This window comes from Pristiophorus japonicus, chromosome 17 (genome assembly GCF_044704955.1).
Source record: "Pristiophorus japonicus isolate sPriJap1 chromosome 17, sPriJap1.hap1, whole genome shotgun sequence".
In the NCBI taxonomy this organism is placed as follows: domain Eukaryota; kingdom Metazoa; phylum Chordata; class Chondrichthyes; family Pristiophoridae; genus Pristiophorus; species Pristiophorus japonicus.
This window is the reverse complement of record NC_091993.1, coordinates 93,982,277-94,008,848: the sequence shown is the minus strand read 5'-3', so window position 1 is coordinate 94,008,848 and position 26,572 is coordinate 93,982,277. Positions and strand designations below refer to the sequence as shown.

The 26,572-nt window shown below is 42.3% G+C and overlaps 1 protein-coding gene across 3 annotated transcripts; it reads right to left on the bottom strand.

Moving 5' to 3' along the window:
- Positions 1 to 786: 786 nt before the first annotated feature.
- uqcc2 (ubiquinol-cytochrome c reductase complex assembly factor 2) lies at positions 787 to 26,572 on the bottom strand. Of its 3 annotated transcripts, XM_070858945.1 has the most exons (5): positions 26,351 to 26,572; positions 14,090 to 14,164; positions 13,123 to 13,192; positions 7,823 to 7,925; positions 787 to 2,480 (listed from the first exon to the last, which is right to left on the bottom strand). In XM_070858945.1, the coding sequence occupies exons 1-4, from the start codon at positions 26,486 to 26,488 to the stop codon at positions 7,825 to 7,827; spliced, it is 384 nt and encodes a 127-aa protein (XP_070715046.1). In that variant the 5' UTR covers positions 26,489 to 26,572; the 3' UTR covers positions 787 to 2,480; positions 7,823 to 7,824. The 3 variants fall into 3 exon arrangements, with proteins under 3 accessions (XP_070715046.1, XP_070715045.1, XP_070715047.1); XM_070858944.1 differs by lacking the exon at positions 787 to 2,480 and having other exon boundaries at positions 7,700 to 7,925; XM_070858946.1 differs by lacking the exons at positions 787 to 2,480; positions 14,090 to 14,164 and having other exon boundaries at positions 7,700 to 7,925.

Here is a 26,572-nt window from a genome sequence, read left to right as displayed (position 1 = left end):
TTTGCTACAGCTATACAAAGCCTTGGTTAGCACACATCTGGAGTACTTTGTACAGTTATGGGCACCGCAGCTTAGAAAGGATATATTGGCCTTGGAAGGAGTGCCAGGGCTCAAAGTGTCAAATTATGATGAAAGATGACAAAATAGGCTTGTACTCCATGGAACATAAAAGGAGCATGGGACTGAAGTGCAGCCAAAAATCGAGGAGTAGCCCCTTTAAATAATGGAAGAACGGCTACAACCTCACACAATGTACATACACATGGAACACAGACTCCTCCAGACCTCAGAAATTGTAGACGGCCTGGGAGTCCGTGAACCGACTTAAAAACTTATTGCAAGGGACTGCCCCATGCAACATCCTCCAGGCCAAGTCCCCGATAAATAAAGGGAGGACTCCCACATAGAGTGTGACCCAACCCAATAACAACAATTTGACCAGGTGAAATGAGGTTTGGTTTATTAGTTATACTAATAGGGTAAGGGTGTATCATCCTAATGATAATATAACTGGAATTCATCAGTCATTACTAGGGACCTCTAATGATGCATCTAAAACAGATGTTACAAATTTAATTTGAACTTTAAACAAATCTTTGGAAAAAAAAAAATCTCTGAATGTAATTGAAAGAGACTATCAGAGATAGAAGAAAATAATAGTAATTACTTGAGATTGAATAACTTTGGTGTAAGGAAAGGTGCAGACCTTATTTTCTTATCTTTACCTGAACGGAATATGGCATGTGGACATATGGATTGTAAATAATTAAAAACAAGAACAGCAAATAATTGTTTCATTCCTTTATTTTCACTAAAGACAAATGATATGACGTCAAGGGAAAGGCATTCTGGCCACTTAATTTACATCTGAAACTTTGAGCTGGGACTAAGCTACTCAGACCAGCAAGGTTCAGTTCCTGTTCTGTGTTCTCAGCTGATTGCAGTAGGGATACCTCAGATAGCTGTGGTGTCCCAGGCTTTATTTCTTTTTACACCTCTGTGATGTGCATTTTTCTACATTAAAGGTGCTATATAAATGAAAGTTGTTGTTGGCACCCAGTGTTCCTGCTCTTGATTACTGACCTGCTGGAAAGTGTTTAATGGATATCAAATGACCTGTGTATATGACGACTTCTCAACTCATCTTGATTTGAATTTACTGTTCTATTGTAGGCAAATGCAGCAATTTTCACACAGTGAGGTCCTACAAACAGTAATGAGATTAGTTAATTTGTTTTTGGTGGTGTTGATTGAGGGATCGGCCACCAGAAGAATTCCCTGCTGTTCTTCAAATAGTGCCATGGGATTTTAATATGCAGTTAAATAAGTGGGCAAAACCTCAGTTTAACATCTGAAGTAAGAAACAATAGCCCTGAAATCCCGGCCTCCCTGGGTCCGTACGGAGTGTGTACGGACCCGGGAAGGCATCGCCAAAGCCGGTTTTCGGATGCGCATGCATCAAAAACCAGCTTTTCCGATCCGTCAAGTTCTGGCTTGATAGATCGCACGCATCTTGGCAACCAGGACATTCGCATGGGCAAGATTGTGATATTTGCCCATCTCTTGCCCTGCAAATGTCCTTAAGATTCTTGTGCCTGGTAAAAGCAGGCGCAAGAGTTTTAAAACATACAAAAACATAAAAATAAAATTTAATAAAACATTTTAATGTTAAAAACCTTCCCAACTAAGGTAACTTTATTTCAAACCATAATTTAAAAACAATCAGAAAAATATTTTTTTCCTAAGACAGTTATTAACTTTAATTTCAATTAAATGTGATGGGTTTTTTTCTTTTTTTTGGGGGGGTGTTTCTCAATCATAATGAGAACTCCTACTTACGGAGTTCCCATTATGATGAATGAGAAAATACTGTACCTGGATTGGCTGCCCAGTGCCATGTGACTCCAGCTCCAGCATACATCCGACCAGATGTGCACACGCTCTGATGCGCAGGGAGAGGGGGCCTCAGGACCGGGATCACTGGTGGGCGCAGCAGCAAAAGGTAAGAGCGAAACTTTTCTCTAGAATTGAGTCGAACGCCCACAGGAAGAAGGAACTGATATTTCAGGGCAAATGTAGCCTCAGATATACACTGGACACTGGTGTGGGGTTTGAACCCACAACCTTCTGAGCTAACACATGAGCAATAGCCACATGACCAAAGTACCATCAGTTTGCCACATACCGTAGCTTTAGTCAGTGTTTTCAGAAAAGGAAGACAATTGAGCAAGGGAATTCTGAACTACACTTGTTTTTGTGGTAACTATTAGCCCTAAGGTTTGAAATCAAGCACAATCTTAACCAATACTAATATAATAGCAAAATACTGCGGATGCTAGAATCCGAAACAAAAACAGAAAATGCTGGAAACACTCAGCAGGCCAGGCAGCATCCGTGATGAGAGAAACAGTTAACGATTTGGATCTTGAGCCTCTTCGTCAACTGGAAAAGATAGCGGAACTTCTTCAAGGTAGGCATTCCTGGAAGAGACATGGCAGTGAATTAAGCACCGTACAATAGCAAAATACTGCGGATGCTGGAATCTGAAACACAAACAGAAAATGCTGGAAACACTCAGCAGGCCATGTATTTGAAGCACTTCTGTTGTCTAAGGTTATTCTCTTTTAATGGTTTCCTCTGACTCCAAGTCGAGACTAATTTTCTGACATAAACTCAAAATTAAGATAGCTGTGAATACCAAGGATCAATGATCAAATAGATTACCTCCTATTTTTCTGTTAGGGGGAATTCCTTCTCTTTTTAATAATGAGTCATAGAATCAGTCACTGCTCTGCAGATAGAAACAATATTTCTCTACCACATTAACCATGAAGTAGTGGAATAGCTCATGCATGCCAGTTTAAGAATTGTTCCATAGTATTTCTAATTTGTGATATTAATCGAAAAAAATCCATGTAAAATGAAACCTTACTTCAAATACAATGACAATAAGGATTGTTTAAGCAAATCAGAGGTGGTGGCCTTGAGTTGAAGGCTACTTAATTAATAGACTCAGTTTCCATTTGAACATAATTTAATTATGTGCAAATGATCCACAAACAACCCATTGTGTTTCAACAGAGAAAAAAATCTGTTCAACAAATTTGGAAAAATATACTGTAGTTTCTCCCTCTGCACACTGTTCAGATACTTTCAGTATCATTCATCAGCTAAGATTCTGCACCTACATGAAGCCTATGTTTTAATAACAGGAGAGATGGTTTACACCTGCTCGATACTCAAAGTAACCGGGGATGGGGAGTAAAATGTGCCTTTGCCAGCGTTGCTTGTATCCCAAAAACAAATATTAAAAATTCTTGGAATACATAATTATTGAGTTGAGATTATATTTAATTTATTTTGATACTAATACACTATAAAACATAACGCTCATGGAGTGTAATGCTTAACATTGTCATCATATTTGTTTTAAACATCTCACCAACTGTGGCAAAATAATATATTTAAATAGGAGTAGCAACATTTTTAAAACAAAATTGTCCTCTGATTTTAGCTATATTCACAGCACAAAGTCCCTGAAAATAATTTTTGATGTGTTTCCGAGTTTCCGACTATGATTTGGAGGGAGTACACTTGGGTATCAGACACTGCACGAAGTACCATACTGTGGTGCAGTTGTCAAATAGCATAACAAGGTACTGCAGGTGCAACTTCTTACATCAGAAATCTACATCCAGGAATCACACAGGTGGTAGTGTTTGAACAGAGATGCAAGCATGTTGTCTGCAGAACAGAGTAAGTTATAACAGAATTGAGAAGAAAAGGATTCCTAGTTTCTAGCAAAGTAGACCAGACCAGAGAGGAGCTGGATCTGAAACAACAAATTGGAAGGATGGAACCAGTAATTATTTGTTTGGTGAGTTATGAGGGGGGTGATGGGAGTACTCAATTGACCAGTGTTGAACCTCCTACTAGTTATAGAGCGCTTGCTTTGGGAGTCTTGTGTCAGGTATGCGAACAAAGTGGCCCGCCCAGCAGAGATGGTCGAGTGTGGCGGTCAGTGCTGCGATGTTGGCCTGGTCAAGGACGCTAACATTGGTGCGTCTGTCCTCCCAAGGGATTTGCAGGATCTTGCGGAGTCATCGTTGGTGTTATTTCTCCAGCGATTTGAGGTGTCTACTGTATATGGGCCACGTCTCTGAGCCATACAGGAGGGCGGGTATCACTACAGTCCTGTAGACCACGAGCTTGGTGGCAGATTTGAGGGCCTGATCTTCGAACACTCTTTCCTCAGGTGACCGAAGGCTGCGCTGGCGCACTGGAGGCAGTATTGAATCTCATCGTCAATGTCTGCCCTTGTTGATAATAGGCTCCCAAGGCATGGAAAGTGGTCCACGTTGTCCAGGGCTGCGCCGTGGATATTGCTGACTGGGGGTTAGTGCTGTGTGGCGGGGTCAAACTGGTGGAGGACTTTTGTCTTATGGATATTTAGTGTAAAGCAAAGCAAGCATTCTACTCGGAATTCCTGCACGGCAAGCAAGCCCAAGGTGGGCAGAGGAAATGTTTCAAGGACACCCTCAAAGCCTCCTTGATAAACTGCAACATCCCCACCGACACCTGGGAACCCCTGGCCAAAGACCACCCCCTAAGTGAAGGAAGTGTATCCGGGAGGGCCCTGAGCACCTCGAGTCTCGTCGCTGAGAGCATGCAGAAACCAAGTACAGGCAGCGGAAGAAGCATGCGGCAAACCAGTCTCACCCACCCTTTCCTCCAATGACTGTCTGTCTGTCCCATCTGTGACAGAGACTGTAATTCCCATATTGGACTATTTAGTCACCCAAGAACTCACAGAGTGGAAGCAAGTCTTCCTCGATTTCGAGGGACTGCCTATGATGATGACTAGTTATAACTGTGATTAATTAACATTGGGGTGATATACCCTTATCCAATACTAAATTCATGATTTGGGTGGGGGGGGAGGGGTTGTAAAAGGGGGGAGGGTGGGGTGTAAAAGAGGGGGGTGGGATGTAAATGAAGGAAAGAGGAGGGAGGGGTTTTTGAGCGGCCAACAAAATGAGCAAAAGTAATTTTTTGCGAACAAATCAATAGCAGATATATGTCACTATGGGTAAGTCTATAGTAGTCCACACAAGAAAAAATGGGTAACATCTGTATTCTATGAACGGTGTTGAAAGGATGAAGTGTAAAATATCCAAGGGCGGAGGGGGTGGTTTACTTGGTGCTAGACCCGGCGTGCAGTCACAGTGAAGCAGCAAAAGAATGCTGAATTTTGTATTGCTAGAATACAAATGAGATGTCTAACTAAAATTGTACAGTGCTCTGGTCAGACTTTCCCTCTAGTGTTTTGGCCCAAGAAAAGGACATGTTCAAACCTCAGCGAAGAGTGACAAAGCTGCCAAGAACTGAAATATGAGAAATAGGGAAGCTTGGGCTCTTCCACCTTAAAAGCTGGTGATTAAGAAGGGGACTCAAGACGTATACAAGGTAGTTAACCATATACAAAAATATAAATCTGGAACACAATGACACATACACAGGCTTAAACTAGAGAAAATATGTCCCAAGGCATAATGAGAATGGACAGAGACAGTTGGTTGCTGTGATTAGAGGTAGTAAAGAGGGGACAGGCTGTACATTTTATTTCTATCAGCTAGGATGGTTTTCCACACCTCTATCTGTTTTGCAAAATAACCTACGGTGAGTGTTTCTAACAGTTACGATTTATTGGCTTTGCATTATTTGTTTCAAAGCACACAAGCTATAAGCTGACTGGGAGGAGGGGGGGCGGGGTAAAGAGGGGAAATATCGATTGTCTCTCCCATCTATCACAGTAAACTGGATGCACTAAAATTGTGCAGAGCCAGTAAATCTAACTGTAAATATTGGCAATACTGCAATGAATGTTAAAATTAGGCAAAATAAAGGGATTCAGGAAAGAAAGCTGAAGAGAAACTGCTTATGTTAAAAGACAAGCAGATTGAAGAAATATTGGGAGACAAAAAAACAGACAGCGTGGCAGAGAGAAGAGTTTAGCGTTAAACACTGGATACCTGGGAGGCAGTGGGGAGAGGAAGTCAAGCAGGGAGCCATTATGCTGGTTCCTCATCACCCAACACTGCAAGGTGCTGCAGAAATTTCCCTCCCTCTCACCCGAGATGGGTGTCACAGCAGCGCAAATGACCCACCATGCACACCCTATGTATGTAAATTACCCTAATCCCATGGAAAGCTGCATAACTCTATTTAAAAGGAATTGAGGTTATAATTATTCACATAGCGGTTCAAACTTAAAACCTTTCTAAATAGTTTTGAAACAAAGGAAATCCCATTTAAAATTTGTCAGCATTGAATCGTGCAGGTTTTGGACATAGCCTGCAATTAATTTTGCATGATTATCTTTGGAAGGCAGACAAAAAAAAACACTAGCAGCAGCTTGGAGGTTTCAGCTGTGATAGCTGGCTCTTTCAGGAAATTTAAGTGGGTTGGGTAGAGTCCATGATGGGGCAAACTGCAGAATTCTGCAGTGAAGGGAGAAAAGGTGGAGGAAATGGACTTGATAAGCAAGTTTTATCATACATCTGTTAATTTTAGAGTTAAAAATGGTTCCTTTATATAGTAATGCAAAGAGATTTGGATAGGTTAAGCGAATGGGCTAAGGTTTGGCAGATGGAATACAATGTCGGAAAGTGTGAGGTCATCCACCTTGGGAAAAAAAACAGTAAAAGGGAATTTTATTTGAATGGGGAGAAATTACAACATGCTGAGGTGCAGAGGGACCTGGGGGTCCTTGTGCATGAATCCCAAAAAGTTAGTTTGCAGGTGCAGCAGGTAATCAGGAAGGCGAATAGAATGTTGGCCTTCATTGCGAGAGGGATGGATACAAAAGCAGGGAGGTCCTGCTGCAACTGTATAGGGTACTGGTAAGGTCGCACCTGGAGTACTGCGTGTAGTTTTGGTCAGCTTACTTAAGGAAGGATATACTGGCTTTGGAGGGGGTACAGAGACGATTCACTAGGCTGATTCCGGAGATGAGGGGGTTACCTTATGATGATAGATTGAGTAGACTGGGTCTTTACTTGTTGCAGTTCAGAAGGATGAGGGGTGATCTTATAGAAACATTTAAAATCATGAAAGGGATAGACAAGATAGAGGCAGAGAGGTTGTTTCCACTGGTAGGGGAGTCGAGAAGTAGGGGGTAGAGCCTCAAAATATGGGGGAGCCAATTTAAAACCGAGTTGAGAAGGAATCTCTTCTCCCAGAGGGTTGTGAATCTGTGGAATTCTCTGCCCAAGGAAGCAGTTGAGGCTAGCTCATTGAATGTATTCAAGTCACAGATAGATAGATTTTTAACCAATAAGGGAATTAAGGGTTACGGGGAGAGGGCGGGTAAGTGGAGCTGAGTCCACGGCCAGATCAGACATGATCTTATTGAATGGTGGAGCAGGCTCGAGGGACTAGATGGCCTACTCCTGTTCCTAATTCTTATGTTCTTATGTTCTTAAGTACACTGTCAAAGATTACTCTGGAAAAATATGACCATCTATGTTTTGTGGCATTTTAAAAGTAATCCTTTACTTAAAAACTGTAGATATTACAACTTATTTTTCATCTTCACAAATATATTTTGGATTTACATTTACATTTGAGAAAATTTGAAAGTACACATTCAGGGATGTATATTGATATACTTCAGTCACCAAAAATAAAGACTTAAATCTTTTAAATAATGCAACATTTTATTTCCACTCAATACCTGCACAATTAAAAAAAGTCCTGTCCAGAAACCAGCCTTTTATTATTTAGAAACTGCAGTGTGCAAGATCAAAGCAGCAATACTAACAGTTAGACATACTCCTTGGTGACATCTTCAGGTTTGCCTGTGAACTTCTCTCGTAGCTTTTTCCACATGCCTTTCTTCATTTCTTCCATCTGTTTCATGTTATCTAGCAACAAAGAATAAAACAATAACAACAAAGACATGCTATCTGGGAATCCTGTAATCCACAAGCATTGAAGTCAACTGTACCAACCCAAATGTCACCCTAACTCAGCACAGACTTGGAACTGAACCTGAATTCTTTTGGTGTGTATGATTTTACCAACTGAGCCATCAGAGAAGCTTGAATATGGCACTTCTTAAAAATATTTAACGGTTTAAAGAAATCAGCATGTACCTATTAAAGTAGATGATTTAATAGAGGATTTACAACATATTTCTGCCATTTGAGGAAACTTTTAGCCAAAAGTAGTATTAAAAAGTTTTGAAGGAATGTAGAGCTAGAACCTTTCTACCGTTACGCTTCTATCCTCCTGATTATTCTCTTGCTTTACTAGTGTAATCAAGAACAGTAAATATACAGAGGTAAACAAAACAATTTGAAATAAAACAAACTGTGATGAAACCTTTCAACTCAAGACTACATAATAGCCTATTTTCAGCGCATTTACAGATTTTCTATGACACAGAAAATGTGTTGACCATTGAATAGTTAGCGCTGTTATACAACTAATGAAAATATGTCATTTTTCACCCACAAAGGCATTTGTATTACATGAGCCCCTAGAGTACCTGAAAACAATTGTTTTCCTGATTCAACGGTTTTCTGAACACACAATTATCAGTAATGCTGGTAAGAACTTCCCTTTTCAAGGAGGTTGATGCTGCAGATAATGTGTACAGTAATAAGGATGTACATGTGAAAACTACATAAAAATAATGAAAATAGTTGGCTCACCCGATGGTTCAATCCCATCAATAGCACAGCCATAGAGACCAGCAATGTCCCAGGCTCGCTCCAAGTCTGTCTCAAGTTAGTTCCTCTCAGCCAAGAGGATAGGGATATTCCAACAGGCCTCAGAATTTTGGGGCAGGGAGAAACAAATCAGCCAGGATTCCTGGTCAATATTTAGTAACTCATGCTGGGAGTATATATTTTCAGACAAGATCAGGTCCTGTGATGGCCTTTTGGTGTTGATTAGCCTACCAACACTCAATCAAGATTCACACACAAATAAATAACTATTTTGAGGTACGAGAGGACAACTGCTACCTGTGGAATCATACCTGCATGGAGTAATTTATTTTGGGAAAAGGGGGGGGGGGGGGAAAAGAGGAGAATAGTTTAAAAAAAATCTTTGAAGCCAATGTTTGATTTGATATAGCATGGAGTCATCCATGGTAAATACCAACAAGCAAAAACAGATGGAGCTCTGTCAATTCTACTTAATTTAAATACCAAAAACTATTATATTTAATTTGAAATAATTTGTTTCCACCCTGGCAGATTTAGTTACTGGTATTTTAAGTCAAGTTAATGCATTCCAATACCATCCATCCAATTATAACACACTGGCTAATGTTTAGAATACCATGTCCCTATTTCTAGAGGCAGTACAGTGTAATGGTAGGTGAATAAACATGTCAGTGCTGCTACTGAGAAACACGAACATAATGCTGAGTGCATCAGAACTCGTACAGTTTCTGGTTTCCAAAAGATAGTAAGAGAAGTTATTAAATATTGCTTTGCATTTATAATGTGCTAGAGTGACTGAAATACAAAGTACTTATAGACAGAATTATCAGGAGTTAAAATGATGAAAGCAATATTGTGTGGCCAATGTTTATGCATAGAAACATAGAAAATAGGTGCAGGAGTAGGCCATTCGGCCCGTCGAGCCTGCACCACCATACAAATATGGCTGATCATGCAACTTCAGTACCCCATTCCCGCTTTCTCTCCATACCCCTTGATCGCTTTAGCCATAAGGGCCGCATCTCCCTTTTGAATATATCTAACAAACTGGCCTCAACAACTTTCTGTGGTGGAAAATTCCACAGGTTCACCACTCTCTGGGTGAAGAAGTTTCTCCTCATCTCGGTCCTAAATGGCTTACCCCTTATCCTTAGACTGTGACCCCTGGTTCTGGACTTCCCCAACATCGGAAACATTCTTCCTGCATCTAACCTGTCCAATCCCGTCAGAATTTTATATGTTTCGATGAGATCCCCTCTCATTCTTCTAAATTGCAGTGAATATAATAAGCCTAGTCGATCCAGTCTTTCTTCATATGTCAGACCTGCCATCCCGGAATCAATCTGGTGAACCTTCGTTGCACTCTCTCAATAGCAAGAATGTCCTTCCTCAGATTAGGAGACCAAAACTGTACACAATATTCAATGTGTGGCCTCACCAAGACCCTGTACAACTGTAGTAAGACCTCCCTGCTCCTATACTCAAATCCTCTCGCTATGAAGGCCAACATGCCATTTGCCTTGTTCACCGCCTGCTGTGTCTGCATGCCAACTTAAGCAAACCAGGTAACCATGCTTTACTTTCACCCTCTTCCTAACTATAAACAATATTGCAGTGCAATTTCAGAACCATGCACCTTAAGATCCTTGTAATCTTTTTAATCAATTGCTGGACTTTTGAGATGTAGATTAGCTGAGGCAACATAGAAGGATTTTCCACAGATGTGCTGAGCACATTAGCTGGTAATATTCCTCCTTGCAGCAAAAGGGAACCTTTAATTGCTGTATTTTGTAAATTGCAACTCATTCATGTGGTTTAAATTGAGATTTACAAAATGCTTTTCCTCACATTTTAACACCTGGGTTTGTTACAGCATGCAGTGCCAGACTAATGGATGGTTTCTTGGCATGTTGAGGTTTGTGAAAAGTTCTACGCAGTCTCAATTTTTGCAAAATATATTTCTATGCTAGTTCTAAACTAAGTGGATGCCAGTAAGGTAAAGCTAGCTTGGGCATCGTTTGTGAAGGTGCATACTTTAAAAAAAATTTCAAACCTCAATGTTCAAAAAATTAATATTTGCACCTCCAAATATTACAATTTGGATTAACTATGCAATTTTCAAAGAATAAAAGTGCTTGACATGAACTGCCTAGAATACAATTGTGCAACTTAGAATTACTGCCTTGACATTCGCAAGATGCCGCAAAATGGTTTTCTTTATGATAGACTCCAGTGTTTTTCACTTTCATAAATGTCAAGATAAAAGAGCTACAAGTTCCCATCATTCTTCCGATAAATGACTTGATTTAAAGAACTCTTCAAGGCATCTGAAACCACCCTCTTTTGCAATGTAATGATAGACAGTGCTAATGCGAACTCAACTTTTAATAATGTTGGATGTAAATTACAGTGGGCAATCAGGAAAACTCCCTACAGAAATTCTACCCCTAGTGTATCTTCCAGTACTCTATTTCTTAGCAATTTTCTTTATAATCTATATTCCTCACCAATTTAGTTATCTGCTTGCAAATACTCATGACTTTGGTGGAGAAGAAATTTAATACTTCTGCATATTGGGCTAGATTTGCTTAAAATAATGGTGTGTGAACGATGCGCAAATTGGCCAGCAACTTGTGCTGTATTTGCACATTAATTGTGTGTTAAACTCAGCATAGAAAGTTAAGTCTTGTAATAACAGCATTAGAACCCTTTAAATTCGATTATAATTGTGAATTACTGCCAATCAACCTCTCTTGCACAGGAAGTAAACAATTATAATTATGGAGTCTGAAATGTTTTAGGAGACTTTAAAAATGTCAAATTTTAAATTTAATTATTTCTTACTTTTCCTTTGTCTCTTTCTCCGAATCCAATCTTTCCTTCCCTCTCTTTATTTCTCTTTCTGTATCTGATTTGACATTGAATTCACCCTATTTCTCAGTCCTTCCCTCTGTTTCTTAATCTTTAAATCTCATTGGTTAAGGAGATACACTATTTGTCCCATTGTTCACTAAGGTCCCAGATGCCCCGTTGACCTCGCTGCACTGTTATCAACTCACATTTCCAGCACTTTGTGGACAAAAATCTTTAAACCTTAGTGTGCACAAACAAGTCTAACTAACGGGGCACGGCATATTATGCCCCGTTCCAGCAAAATCTGGCCAAATGTTAACACCTGATTATCTCGGCTTTCTTATACTTAAAGTCCTACTGTGGACGTGCCAAAAGAATCTTAATTTCACCCAATGCTAACTCAGATTTACTTTTCCAATTTCTTTGTTCACACTGAATATAATTTTACTTACCCATCAAATCTAAGTTCTGATATTCTTACCTCAATATATTTGTGCTCTCCACAGCTATTCCTTAAATGTTAATTATTGTGTTATTTCTTCTGACACTGGCCCAAACACATTTTTTTTCCTTTTTAGATTAAAAACAAGCTTTCCTGAAATCTGGTATTTGTTTTATTACTCCCTCCGTCTTTAGGAGCCATGCCACAAGGCTGAATCTAATGACATCACTGGCACTAAAATAATCTGTAATCTAAACCCAGAGTGAAATAACAGATGAAACAGGAACTTCCCAGTATACTTCTATAATGCAATGTTAAGTGTTGCAGCATGAGCTCTATGAATTTATCATGCATTTTTAAATGTCTGCACTGCCATTTTCACCCTCATCTCTAAAAACTATTATTTACAATTAATACACTCCCTTTCTCTAATGTATTTTCCTCCATCCCTTAAATATCAATTTATTTATTTTTCTATGGAGAAATAAAATAATTCCAAACATTATTTCCAGTGGGGTGCACTTGTTTCACCGAGATTCATCTTCACCCTCTCTGGTGGAAAAGTGTAAGGCCAAGAAATTAATTGATGCTGCGCCTGTAAAATGGGCACCTAGGTGTCCAATTTGGTAGGCGCTGCTGGTAAACACATTCCGCGCCTGAAATGCATCACACTCCATTTTGGTAAAGACACCAGTCTAGGCCTTCAGCGCTCATGGCTGAAGTCAGCATTAGGCTATTTGCATATGGAAATAGGGGACCTCCTTCCAAAAATTGGGCTGCCCTGAACGCAGCAGCACCGGGACTGTTGCGTTCAGAATAACAATGTCTACATGCAGCCTAACCAGTGGTCCCTTTCCACCACCAAACAGGTACGATTTTAAAACAAATACTTACCTGCATGTGTAGCCAGGAGCAGACGTGCTCCTGCCAGCTCCACAGCATTCCCGTAGATCACTGCCAACTCTCCCCTCCGCTACCCGCCCCCCCCCCCCCTTCCGATTGTGGAAAAAAAAGTGGACAATATTGGTAGTTTGCTTTGATATTACAATGGCAGGACTCTATCAGTCAGATGATAAAGACTGAAGTGGTTACCTGTTGCAAGAACCATTCGGCATTCTTCCACTGTTACACCGGTAAAACTTGTGTTTCTGAGACGAGGGTACTGAAATAAAATAAATTGTTACACTTACAATATATTTGTTTACATGGTTCTGTACATAACTTTCAGCAGTCTTCTGATATTCTGGCATATTTGGACACAATCAATCAGATTAAGTAACATTTTAAAGTATTTTAAAAAAGAATTCTGCAAAAGTAGAAAGAATTCAATTTCGATGATTTGCATGTGTAGAGAGAGGGGTTTCAATAAAAGATTCTTGGAGGGGCAAATAAATTGATAATTACAGCCTGTAATCAAATTTCTTGTGAAACTCAATTTGAACTCGCAGAATTGCTGGAACTGAGTAATTTCAGAAATAAATCATTATAAATAGACTTTTATTACAATTCTATGAAATCCTATTCCCCTTCACATCTTGAAAATGTCCCATCAAACTTTATTCAAGCTTAATTTAGTATACAGATACTTTTTAACATAGATAAACATTCATCAGATATTTATTGCTGATTTCAATGTACACTTGTCTGGGCTGGTCACTGGTGGGTTCTTCCTGTTGGCAAATTTCTCCACTGTCATTACGGAACTTTGGAATGTTTAAATATCACTTCCTACCATGGCTATAGTTTCGATGAACTCAGCCACCACGAAACGGTAAAACTGCATACATCCTATGATCATACTTAAAATGGATCTGTTCTGACCAGACTTGAACGTTCCAAAATGTAGCTATTTCATCGGATTTCAGCAACAATGTTTTATTTTAGTCATCCTGATTTGAATATTCTGCTCAAGCTATCCTCCGTCTAATGGCTTCAATCCTCACCTAACTTCATCTAGACCAGCTTCTGGTGTTGAATTCCTAAGCCATCCCCTTTTAATCTAGCAATGTGTTTGGAATGCGAATACAAGAGGAGGACTAAGAAGTCAAACTGCCAGTACCTTGTTTTTGTAATGAGCAGAATGGATTCTGGCTAAACTTTCATACATCTGGTCACATTTCTCTGGATCTGTAATCTGAACACAAAATATTTAAGCAAACATACTAAACAGTGTAAATTATATAAAAAACAACAGTGGTACGCACATCCTATGGAAACTACGGCCCAATATTTATGGGGAGGTAGCGAGGAGTTCCGGATGAGATCATGGGGGAGGGGGTCGGAGATTGTGGATTGACTGATCGAGGGGAGAGAAGCAGGTAAGCTTGTTGGACCTGGAAGAAACATTCCTGTTCCTCCTGGCCCACAAGCAATGCATGTCCCTTGTGGATCCGGCCCTTCTTACCTCCTTTTACCTGCTTTTCCAAAACCCAAGAAAACCCAGCCAAAATGGGTAAAAAATAAAAATCCTGTAAAAATGGATACACGCAACCTCCTTAAAAGATTTTACCAACCAACTTCGCCTCTGTTAAAACCGGCAGTCGGCAAATTAGGATCAGGTTTGAGATTTTAAAAATCTTTCACTTCTCACCCGCAACCATCCCAGCCGTTCTTGAGGGTTAAAATTACCCCCCGATATGTCACTTTATGACTTCTTTAAATCCAATAATTCATTCCACTCTTACCAGCCCTCCACAACTCCCACAGCAGAAAGACGTACATGACAAACAACCTATGACAAATATAAATGAATTGCCATTTTTTATCATGTGTACTGTGTTTATAATGGAGTCAACATAACATGTTTTCACACATCCATAAATCTTTGGTTTCATTTTAACTTGAAAGTAATCTGTATGTAGACCAGTACTGTTGTAGATAAGTGAGACTAGCTTTCTGCCCAGCAGTGCAATATTGTTTTGTTCTCCAATACGACGTACTCACAAAAGGGGGATATTCATTATTAATATTCATTTTTTAAAGCATATCCATATAAAATGAGTTGCAAATAATAAATATGAACAGTCCGCTGTTTTCCCTTTCCCATCTATTTCTTATTATTTGATTATAATTGGTGATCATATCTAGCTAATTAGCTTTCTGTACTAAGACTGCAAACTTGAGGCAGCTAAATTCAGTGAGATTTTGGGCCCAAGTTTCCACATGATTTGCACCTGATTTTTAGGAGCAACTGGTGGAGAACGGACTATCTTAGAAATCGCAATTCTCCACATTTTTTTTCTGCAGTTCTAGTCAGTTAGAACAGTTTCATTTTGGAACAGAACTTTTTCTTCAAAAGGGGGCGTGTCCGGCCACTGGCACCTGATTTCAAAGTTTCCACAGTGAAAACGTACTCCAAACTAACTTAGAATGGAGCAAGTGAAGATTTTTGTAGAACTGAAAAAACCTTGTCCACACATTAAAAAATCAGGCGCAGGTTACAAATTAGGCGTCCAGAACGAGGAGGGGGGGGAAGGGAAATAATTAAATTGTATAATAAATCCTTATTTATACTTATACAAATATTATACAAATAAATCCAACCTGAATAAAAATTTACAATCAAAGAAAATATTAAATAAACCATCTTCCTACCTGTGTGAAAGTGCTTCACCCAGGGAGAATGCTGCAGGAAGCCTCACAAGTTGAGGCAGTCGTTCGTTCCCGCGGGGGGAAGGAGGCAGTCATTCGTTCCCGCGGGGGGGGGGGGGGGTGGGGAAGCAGCCGTTCGTTCCCGCGGGGGGGGGGGGGGGGCAGTCGATCGTTCCCGGGGGGGGGGGGGGGGTGGGGAAGCCGTTCGTTCCCGCCGGGGGGGGGGGGGGGGGGGGGGGGAGGAGGAAAACGGCTGCCTCAACTTTCTGAGGCTTCCTGCCGCCTTCTCACTGCTGCAAGAAGCCTCAGTGCTGATGTGCTGATGGCAATGTGCTTTTATTAAAAAATGTTCAAAAATTAAACAGCTACAAAGAACTACAAAAATGGCCGAGTGCCAATGTTTCCTTCACACTGCGCGTGCGCGAACGCTCCAACGCGCACGTGCAGTGTTGCCGGCAGGAAAAAAACTAATTTAAATGGTACCCGCCCACTCCCACTTACAAAATCGGCGCGAGTGTAGGCTCCGCCCCCCTGGGCGCCACGCCAAGCAGACATGGAGCTGCAAAGCGCTCCAGAATCACGCGGTTTTTTTCCGGCGTGATTCTGGAGCGCTTTTTTATCATGTGGAAACTTGGGCCCATAATCATTAATTCAGGGTGCATTATCAATAACTTCGTCATTTCAAATATGCATGCCAATTCAGCTCCCTCACACAGTCAAGACTTTCGCTCTTTCCTAAACTACCTGTACTTCTTTAACTGTCAGCTTTACCCATTTAGTAGCACTCTGATCTCTGAGTCACAGGCAGCAGATACAACTCCTTCTCCAGGACTGTGGTTCCAACACCCAAGGATTCATCCCTGGGCTCTCCTCTTCCTCAACTACATGCTTCCCTTTGCAACATCTTCTGCGGACATGGAGTCAGCTGCCCATGCATGCTGACGACAAGCAGCACTACCTCTCCATAACCTCGCTCTCAATCCCCAAGCTACCTCTGTGCTGTCAAGACTGATTGTCCGACATTCAGTCTCGGATGAGCCACAATTTCCCTCAGCAAAACATTAAGACCGAAACCATTATTTTTGGCCCTTGCCACAAATGGATGAAGGGACCGAGTGTAATGTAGCAAAGTTTGCTGATGATACAAAGATGGGTGGGAAAGCAAATTGTGAGGAGGACACAAAAAATCTCCAGAGGTATATAGACAGGCTAAGTGAGTGGGCAAAAATCTGGCAGATGGGAGTATAATGTGGGAAAATGTGAGTTTATCCACTTTGGCAGAAATAATAGAAAAGCAAATTACAATTTAAATGGAGAAAAATTGCAAAGTGTTGTAGTACAGAGGGACCTGGGGGTTCTCATGCATGAAACACAAAAAGTTAGTATGCAGGCACAGCAAGTAATCAGGAAGGCAAATTTAATGTTGCAAGGGGGTTACAGTATAAAAGCAGAGAAGTCCTGCTATAACTGTATAGGGTATTGGTAAGGCCACACCCAGAGTACTGCGTACAGTTTTGGACTCCGTATTTAAGGAAGGATATATCGCACTGGAGGCTGTTCAGAGAAGGTTCACTAGGTTGAATCCGGAGATGAGGGAGTTGACGTATGAAGATAGGTTGAATAGGTTGGGCCTATACACATTGGAGTTCAGAAGAATGAGAGGTGATCTTATCGAAACATATAAGATAATGAGGGGGCTCGACAAGGTGGATGCAGAAAGGATATTTCCACTCAGAGGAAACTAAAACTAGGGGTCATAGTCTCAGAATAGGGGGCTACCCATTTAAAACTGAGATGAGAAGGAATTTCTTCTCTGAGGGTTGTAAATCCAGGGAATTCTCTGCCCCAGGAGGAGGCTGGGTCTTCGAATATATTTAAGGCGAAGATAGACAGATTTTTGCGTGATAAGGGAGTAAAGGGTTATGGGGAGCGCGCAGGGAAGTGGAACTGAGTCCATGATCAGATCAGCCATGATCTTATTGAATGGCAGAGCAGGTTCGATGGGCCAAATGGCCTAATCCTGCTCCTATTTCTTATGTTCTTGCCACTAATTCCATCTCCCTCTCTGACCACTGTCTTGGGCTGAACCAGACTGCTTTGACCTCAAGCCGAGTTTCCAACCCCATATTTTCTACATTACAAGGAATGCCTACTTCCACATTACCTGCCTCCACCCCTACTCCAGCCTATCTACTGCTGAAACTCTCAGCCATGCCTTTGTCACCTCCAGACTCAATCATTTCAATGCTCTCCTGGTTGACCCCCCATCCTTCACCCTCCATAAACCTCAGTTCATCCAAAATTCTGCTGCTCATATCCTATCCCGCACGAAGTGCCACTTGCTTGACCTCATTGATCTACATTTGCTCTTGGTCCCCCAACATCTCAAATTTAAAATTTTCAACCTCATGTTTAAGTCCCTTCATGACCTCATTGCTGTAACTTGCACTAGCCCTCTCCATTGCTGTAACTTGCACTAGCCCTACAACCTCGCACCCGAACTCTCCACTCCTCTGACTTCACTCTCGTGCAACCACCCCCTCCTTTCTACTCATCAATGCCCGCTGTGTCTTCAGCTGCTTGGGCCCCACACTCTGGATTCCCTCCCTCAAACTATCCATCTCCCTCTCTTCCTTTTAAGACCCTTCTTAAAATCATCATCATATGCAGTCCCTCGGAAACGAGGAAGACTTGCTTCCACTCCTAAAGTGAGTCCTTTGGTAGTTGAACAGTCCAATGCGAGAGCCACAGACCCCGTCACAGGTGGGACAGACATTCGTCGGGGGAAGGGGTGATGGGACTGATTTGCCGCATGCTCCTTCCGCTGCCTGCGCCTGACCTCTTCACGCTCGCGGCGTTGAGACTCAAAGAGCTCAACACCCTCCCGGATGCACTTTTTCCACCTAGGGTTGTTTTCGGCCAGGGACTCCCAGGTGTCAGTGGTGATGCCGCACTTTACCAGGAAGGCTTTGAAGGTGTCCTTGTAACGTTTCCGCTGCCCACCTTTGGCTCGTTTGCCGTGAAGGAGCTCCACATAGAGCAATTGCTTAGGGAGCCTCGTGTCTGGCATGCGAACTACGTGGTCTGCCCAGCAAAGCTGATCGAGTGTGGTCAGTGCTTAATGCTGGGGATGTTATAGCCTGGGCGAGGACACTGATGTTGGTGCGCCTGTCCTCCCAAGGGATTTGCAGGATCTTGTGGAGACATCGTTGGTGATATATCTCCAGCAGCTCCAGCGATGATATATTCACCAAGGCATATGAAAGCATGGGCCTTATGCTTAACATCTGTAAGACAAAGGTCCTCCACCAGCCTGTCCTCACCGCATAGCACTGCCCCCCCCCAGTCATCAAGATTCAAGGCATGGCCCTCGACAACGTGGACCACTTCCCATACCTTGGGAGCCTTTTATCAACAAAGGCAGACATTGATGCGGAGATTCAACATCGCCTCCAGTGCGCCAGTGCAGCCTTTGGCCGCCTGAGAAAAAGAGTGTTCGAAGACCAGGCCCTCAAATCTACCACCAAGCTCATGGTCTACAGGGCTGTAGTAATACCTGCCTTCCTGTATGGATTAGAGGAATGGACCATGTACAGAAGACTTCTTAAAAACCACCTCTTTAACTAAGGTTTTAGTCACCCCTCCCAATGTCTCCTTCTTGGCCCCTATGTTCATTTTTTAATTATGCCTTGGGGAAACACTTTGGCATGTTTTTCTACATTAAAGGCACTATATAAATGCAAGTTTATTCTGAGTTTAAAAGGTTTAACATAAATATTATAACTGGAAGACAGAATTAGCAGAAGGTTGACAGTTTAAGCATAAATGCTTCTGCTAACTAATCTAGACTGACATTTCAGTGCAGTACTGAGGAATTGATGCACTGTTAGAGGGACCATCCTTCAGATGAGACGTTAAATGATCTGCCTGTTCTGGTGATTTAGGTGAATGCTGAAAAATCCACAGCAGTCCTTGAATAAGCGTAGGTGTGTTCACAATGCCCTGGTAAATATTTTCAACGTAACCACCATCAAAAACAGATTAACTGGTCATCCATCTCATTGCTGCTTTTGGGATCTAAAAGTGCATAAGATGCAATATAAATGTGAGTCTATCTTTCTTTCCTGTAACAGTTAGTGCATCAAATTATTAGAACTCTGTATCCACCGACAAGGCAATATTGGTTGCCCATCTCTGGTTACATGAGGGCAATGAGTGAACCACCTTCTGAAGTCACAAACAGACCAGAACAGGTAGGGGTCGCAAGTCTCTCCCTGAAGGACATTATTGGACCAGTTTTGTTTTGCAACAATCTGGCAGCTTTCAGTTATTTTGTTTTTCTGGTGCCAGCCCATAAGTTACCAGATTTCTGTATTCAAGTTCACTACATGCCATGGTAGGATTATAACTCTCAAACTCCAGTGATCACTAGGCTACCATAAACCCCAACAGTTGCGTGTAGTTAGTTAAGATGGTTGAGTAATAAAGAGCAATTATTTTTAAGCTGTGAAGTCTCTTCTAATTTGTTAACAACTGATCTTAGTAACAGAATTCAAAGTATCTCACTGAATTTACCAGCATGTTTTAAAGGGAGATACAGCAAAAATCACATCTCCATTTGCTTGTCGGCTAAATATTCTAAGCTGATCAAATATAGATCCTGTACTTTTTTTTACTCTATCCCGCTCTGATTATCAGATGAAAGTAATTTAAAAGGGCAAATTAAAATGTTAGGCACTGGTAATACAGCCACTATACAATTTTGTGAATCTATTATTCAAAATGTACCCTCTCTCTTAGGCAGTCCCTCAGAGTTGAGGATGACATACCATTACTAACAAAACTGAAGATGGCAGGTAAGCTAGCAAGCAACTGGAAAACAGTTTAAGAAAATTTGCAAAAATGAGATTACATCACATCTCACTAAGCAACCAAAAGATGTCAGAACTGCTATGCTAATTGCCAGTATTGACTGAAAAAGGACTGAAAATACTTGATCTTCAGTTTGAGACAAATGAAGAAAAGATCAATACAGAGGCTGTTCTTAGTGCAATAGATCAATTGTGTTAAATTTATGAAACCTATTGAACGCTATATATTTAACAATTAATAATAAACGGTTTGATGAAACAATAATTGTATGTAGCCAGTCTCTATAGCTTAGCTATGGGACTCTTGGGGAGAAAAGTATAATCAGACAAGAGTTATTGAGATACTAATAATGGATACAAAATAATAGTAATGTGAAGAAACTTTTACAACAACCAGAGTTAACATTGAAGGCTCAGATTGAAAAATATATAAACTAGTAAATTGACAGCAAAGCAACTGAAATAAATAATTACGTAAGAAAGGTGCAATTTTAGCAAGGGAAAAAAATTACTTCAGATGTGAAGAAATTCCAAGAAACTTTGAACCACTCCTGAAACAGGTTGTAAATATTGTGGAAAATGTCATGTCAGAAACAAAGCAGCTCGTTCTGCTTGAGATCAGAAATACAATACATGTGGAGAACAGAATCATTTCTCAGCCAAGTGTCCAAAGCTTAGAAATTGGAGCAACAGCAACTATACAAGATAGAGGAAGCTACTTTTCACTCAGATGAAGGTTATGTTCACTCATTTAAATTTGTTGGATTTGTAGAAGACCAGTATGATAAATTATGCTATTATACGCATAGAACAAGAAAGTCAGACTTCAGCTAGACTGTCAATGTTGCTATTCGCACTGTTTTGCTTGGGTATGAATACCTCAGACTGTTTGATAATCCAAGTAGCAGAGAACATTCGGATTCTAACACGACACTGCTCATGTTCCTCAGAACAGAAGTTAAGCCAAATAGGGAAAAGAATCAACGTTAGAAATCCCCAAAACAAAAAGCACATGAAGTGGATGTAGAACTATTCTAGGTTCTGGAGTCAATTGATATATGATTTACTTTCATGTTACATAACATTTTGATGTTTGAATCAAAATTCATAAAACACCAGGTATCAGGTGAGGAAAAGTTACCAGGCACTCTGCACCTTTAAATTGATCCCAAGATCCCACCTACGCAGTTGCAACCCAGAAAACTACACCAAGCAGCATATTAATGAGGTGGTTGATTGGAATGCCCTTGCACCAGTCAATGTCACACCTTACTAGGTCCCATCAATGGTAATCAAAAGCAACTGATGAAGTATGATTATGCACTGATCCAACTCACTTAACTAATTTGTCAAGCATAACTTACCCACTTTGAACCATAGATGATGCTCTGTCTGAACTAAAAAAAACTAAAATTATTCATGGTTGCAAAAGAATAGGCTTTGATATGTTGTTGAAGAATTGAATCTGTTGGGACTATTTCCATTGGGGCAGAAACGGTTAAGAAATGTAAGAGTTTTTTTCAATTAGGAGGAGTTTTGATTGAATGAATAGGGAAAGAACATTTCTTCTGGTTAGGGAGTTAGTGACGAGGAATCATCAGTGACAAGAAATCATCAATCTAAAATTGTCACTAAAAGAATGAGAGCATCGAGCAGTTAAGGCACAGAACATTACATCCTTCAAGGAAATAAGAGCAAAATGTTTGAACTAGAGGAAGATACAGGGTTATGAGGAGATAAATAGAGCACGGTAGTATTAGTTTTGGATTGTTCTAGCAAAGAGCCAGCACAGACACAGAGTCGAGTGGCCTTTCTGTACTGTAAACTTATTCAGCCCTTGAGAAATTAAGCTCAACACCATGGGCTCAAACTGTGCTACAAGTAACAAGTACAGTACTCTACTAAATGGAGCGGTACAACATGAATGGTTGGACTGAAGCATTTTTAGCGCTGTTAGGTTTTTACTTCGTTTTTCTTTTGCTGTGTGAGATGTTTGATGTGGGAGGTGTTTTAATAGCTCTGAATCTTTGTATCCATAAACATAGTCAAGAAGGAACAAATTTTTATATAGCATCTTTCACATCTTCAATGTCTCAAATTATTTTTGAAGTACATTTACTGACTGCTCTCACTGGACTCAGGCTGCTCTCACTGAGGTAAGTATAACTGCAATCTCACTGGCCAGAGTGCAACTGGTGGCTCACTGGCCAGAGTATCATCATCATCACCATCATAGGCGGTCCCTCAAACAAGGATGACTTGCTTCCACATGAATTCACAGATGTTTCAATGAAGGACCCGACGTGTGATGACCGTTGCACATCAGCCACCACATGGGCTCGACAGAGCTCAGCCTTTATCCAGTGTCAAGGGTAACCAGGATGAGTGGAGACCTGCTCTGCTGCACGGACTTTGAGCGCACACATCTAACAGCATTGTGTGGGAGCATCTTCACCACATGGGACTGCAGCAGTTCAAGGTGGCGGCTCACCACCACCTTTTCAAGGGGTGATTAGGGGATGGGCAATAAATGCTGGGCCTTGGCAGCGATGTCCACATTTCAAGAACAAATTTTTTAAAACCATGACCTTCTGACGGAGGCGAATTTGCTACCCACCTAGCCAAGCTGGAAACAATTCCATTATTCCAGAGTATATAAAGTCCAGTTGGTCGGAGGAGCACCACTCCGGTTTTGTACGTGCGTGCATTTAAGAGGTTTGGAGCCAGGTCTCTAGGACGGGAGCTGCGGGCCCGGCCCGGCCGCCATGTGGGCCTTCTTCAGCTGTGACCCGCTTAAGGGTTTCCCGTTCAAGACGAGTGGGCGGTCTATGGCGGCTGTTCCTGGGGCAGCGCAAGTTCACCAGTGACCAGAATATAACTGCCAGCTCACTGGGCTGGTCAGTAATCATAGGGGGCTTTAAACCAAATTTGCAGCAATAGTGTGGGGGACGAATTCATGGAATGTACACAAGATAGTTTTCTAGATGCTCATCATCATAGGCAGTCCCTTGGAATCAAGGAAGACTTGCTTCCACTCTAAAAATGAGTCCTGAGGTGGCTGAACATTCCAATACGAGAACCACAGTCCCTGTCACAGGTGAGACAGATAGTCGTTGAGGGAAAAGGGCGAGTGGGACAGGTTTGCTGCACGCTCTTTCCGCTGCCTGCGCTTGATTTCTGTACGCTTTCGATGGCGAGACACGAGGTGCTCGGAGCCCTCCCGGATGCACTTCCTCCACTTAGGGCGGTCTTTGGCCAGGGACTCCCAGATGTCAGTGGAGATGTTGCACTTTTATCAGGGAGGCTTTGAGGGTGTCCTCGTAACGTTTCCTCTGCCCACCTTTGGCTCTTTTGCCGTGAAGGAGTTCCGAGTAGAGCGCTTGCTTTGGGATGCGAACAGTGTGGCCTGCCCAGCGGAGCTGATCAAATGTGGTCAGTGATTCAATGCTGGGGATGTCTGTCCCACCTGTGATAGAGACCATAATTCCCAGATTGGACTGTTCAGTCACCCAAGAACTCATTTTTAGAGTGGAAGCAAGTTGTACCTGTATATCCAAGTTTACTGATGATACAAAGCTAGGCGGAAATGTAAGTTGTGAGGAGGATGCAAAGAGGCTTCAACGGGATATAGACAGGCTAAGTGAGTGGACAAGAACATGGCAAATGGAATATAATGTGGAGAAATGTGGAGTTAGCTACTTTGGTAGGAAAAATAGAAAAGCAGAGGTTTTTTTCAAAAATGATGAGAGATTGGGAAATGTTGGTGTCCTTGTACACAAATCACCGAAAGTCATCATGCAGGTACAGCAAGCAAGTAAGAAAACAAATAGTGTGTTGACCTTTATTACAAGAGGATTTAAGTACGAGTAAAGATGTCTTACTGCAAATAAATAGGGCCCTGGTGAGACCACACCTGGAGTATTGTGTACAGTTTTAGTCTCCTTACCTAAGGAAGGATATACTTGCCATAGAGGGAGCACAACAAAGGTTGACCAGACTGATTCCTGGGAGATGGGGGGGGGATTGTCATATGAGAAGAGATTGAGTAGACTGGGCTTATATTCTCTAGAGTTTAGAAGAATGTGAGGTGATCTCATTGAAACATACAAAATTCTTACAGGGCTTGACTGGGTAGATGCAGGGAGAAGTTTCCCCTGGCTGGGGAGTTTTGAATCAGGGGTCACAGTCTCAGATTAACAGGTCGACTATTTGGACTGAGATGAGGAAAAATGTCTTCACTCAGAGGGTGATGAATCTTTGGAATTCTCTACCCCAGAACACTGTTGAGGTTGTTGAGTACATTCAAAACAGAAATGGATTGAATTTTTTAAATTAAGGGAATCAAGTCATATGGGGATAGTGCAGGAAAGTGGAGTTGAGGTAGATAGCCCATGATCTTGTTAAATGGCAGATCCGGCTCAAGGGGCCGAATGGCCTGCTCCCGTTTCTTATGGGCCTAGCTGCTCTCACTCGGGGCGAGTATAACTGCGGCTCCCTGGGGCGAGTATAACTGCCGGCTCATTGGGTTGCTCTCACTGGTGTGATTATAAATTCCGGCTCGCTGGGGCGAGTATATTCGCCGGCTCACCGGGGAGAGCATTCCCACCGGCTCACCAGGGAGAGCATCACTGCAGCCCTATAGACCATGAGCTTGGTGCCAGATTTGAGGGCCTGATCTTTGAACACTCTCTTCCTCAGGCGGCCGAAGGCTGCGCTGGCGCATTGGAGGCGGTGTTGAACCTCGTCATTGATGTCTGCCCTTGCTGATAATAGGCTCCCTAGGTATGGAAAGTGGTCCACGTTGTCCAGGGCCGTGCAGTGGATCTTGATGACTTGGGAGGGGGGGCAGTGCTGTGAGGCGGGGTCAGGTTGGTGGAGGACCTTTGACTTATGCATGTTTAGTGTAAGGCCTATGGTTTCATACGCCTCAGTAAAGATGTTGACCATGTCTTGGAGTTCAGTCCCTGAATGTGCGCAGACGCAAGTGTCGTCCGCGTACTGTAGCTGGACGACGGAGGTTGGAATGGTCTTGGATCTGGCCTGGAGACGACGATGGTTGAACAGTTTCCCAATCGTTCTGTAGTTTAGTTCATCCTTTCTCCTGTATGGCTCAGAGACATGGACCATATACAGTATACATCTCAAATCGCTGGAGAAATACCACCAACGATGTCTCCGCAAGATCCTGCAAATCCCCTGGGAGGATAGATGCATCAATGTCAATGTTCTCAATCAGGCCAACATCCAAGCATCGACCATACTCGACCAGCTCTATCGCTGGGGGGGGGCCACATGTGTCGGGCATGTGAACAAAGACTCCCAAAGTAAGCGCTCTACTCAGAACTCCTACACGGTAAGTGAGCTCCAGGTGGGCAGGGGAAACGTTTCAAGGACACCCTCAAAGCCTCCCTGATAAAGTGCAACATCCCCACCGGCACCTGGGAGTCCCTGGCCAAAGACTGCCCTAAATGGAGGAAGTGCATCCGGGAGGGCACTGAGCACCTCGAGTCTCATCGCCAAGAGTATGCAGAAAGTAAGCGCAGGCAGCAGAAGGAGCGTGCGGTAAACCAGACTCCCCACTCATCCTTTCCTTCATGTCCCACCTGTGACAGACTGTAATTCACTATTGGACTGTTCACTCACCTCAGAACTCACTTTTAGAGTTGAAGTAAGTCTTCATCGATTTCATGGGACTGCCTCTGATGATGATGGGCTGAGTATACCCACCGGCTCACTGGGGTGAGTATAACTACCGGCTCACATGCCCCGCCGGCTCCCTCCCCTCGGCGCCGTCATGTGGCGCCCTCTGGCGCTTTTCCCGCCACCTCCCCTACCCTGGCTGCCGTCGCCGGGGTTACCTGGGTGCTCTCCCCTTCCCGGAAGGCTTGCGCCACTTGCTGCCGCAGGAAAGCGCCGAGGTCGCGGCCCTTCTTGGTGTGGTCGAGGGGCCACTCCTCGCAGAGTTTGAGGAAGCGCCGGTAACGTGTGGCTGCCATCTCGGCCTCCAGCAGCGGCGGTTTACCGGGCCGCCGGCACCGATTGCGGACCCGAAAATCAAACAAAATGGCGGCCACCACCGA

Excerpts from the sequence above, each read along its gene's own strand:
- uqcc2 (XM_070858945.1), bottom strand. The coding sequence starts at position 26,488 with ATGGCAGCCACACGTTACCGGCGCTTCCTCAAACTCTGCGAGGAGTGG. Across the intron at positions 14,165-26,350 it reads GGGAAGGGGAGAGCACCCAG|ATTACAGATCCAGAGAAATG; the intron begins GTAACCCCGGCG and ends TTTTGTGTTCAG. Across the intron at positions 7,926-13,122 it reads CCGAATGGTTCTTGCAACAG|ATAACATGAAACAGATGGAA; the intron begins GTAACCACTTCA and ends CTTTGTTGCTAG.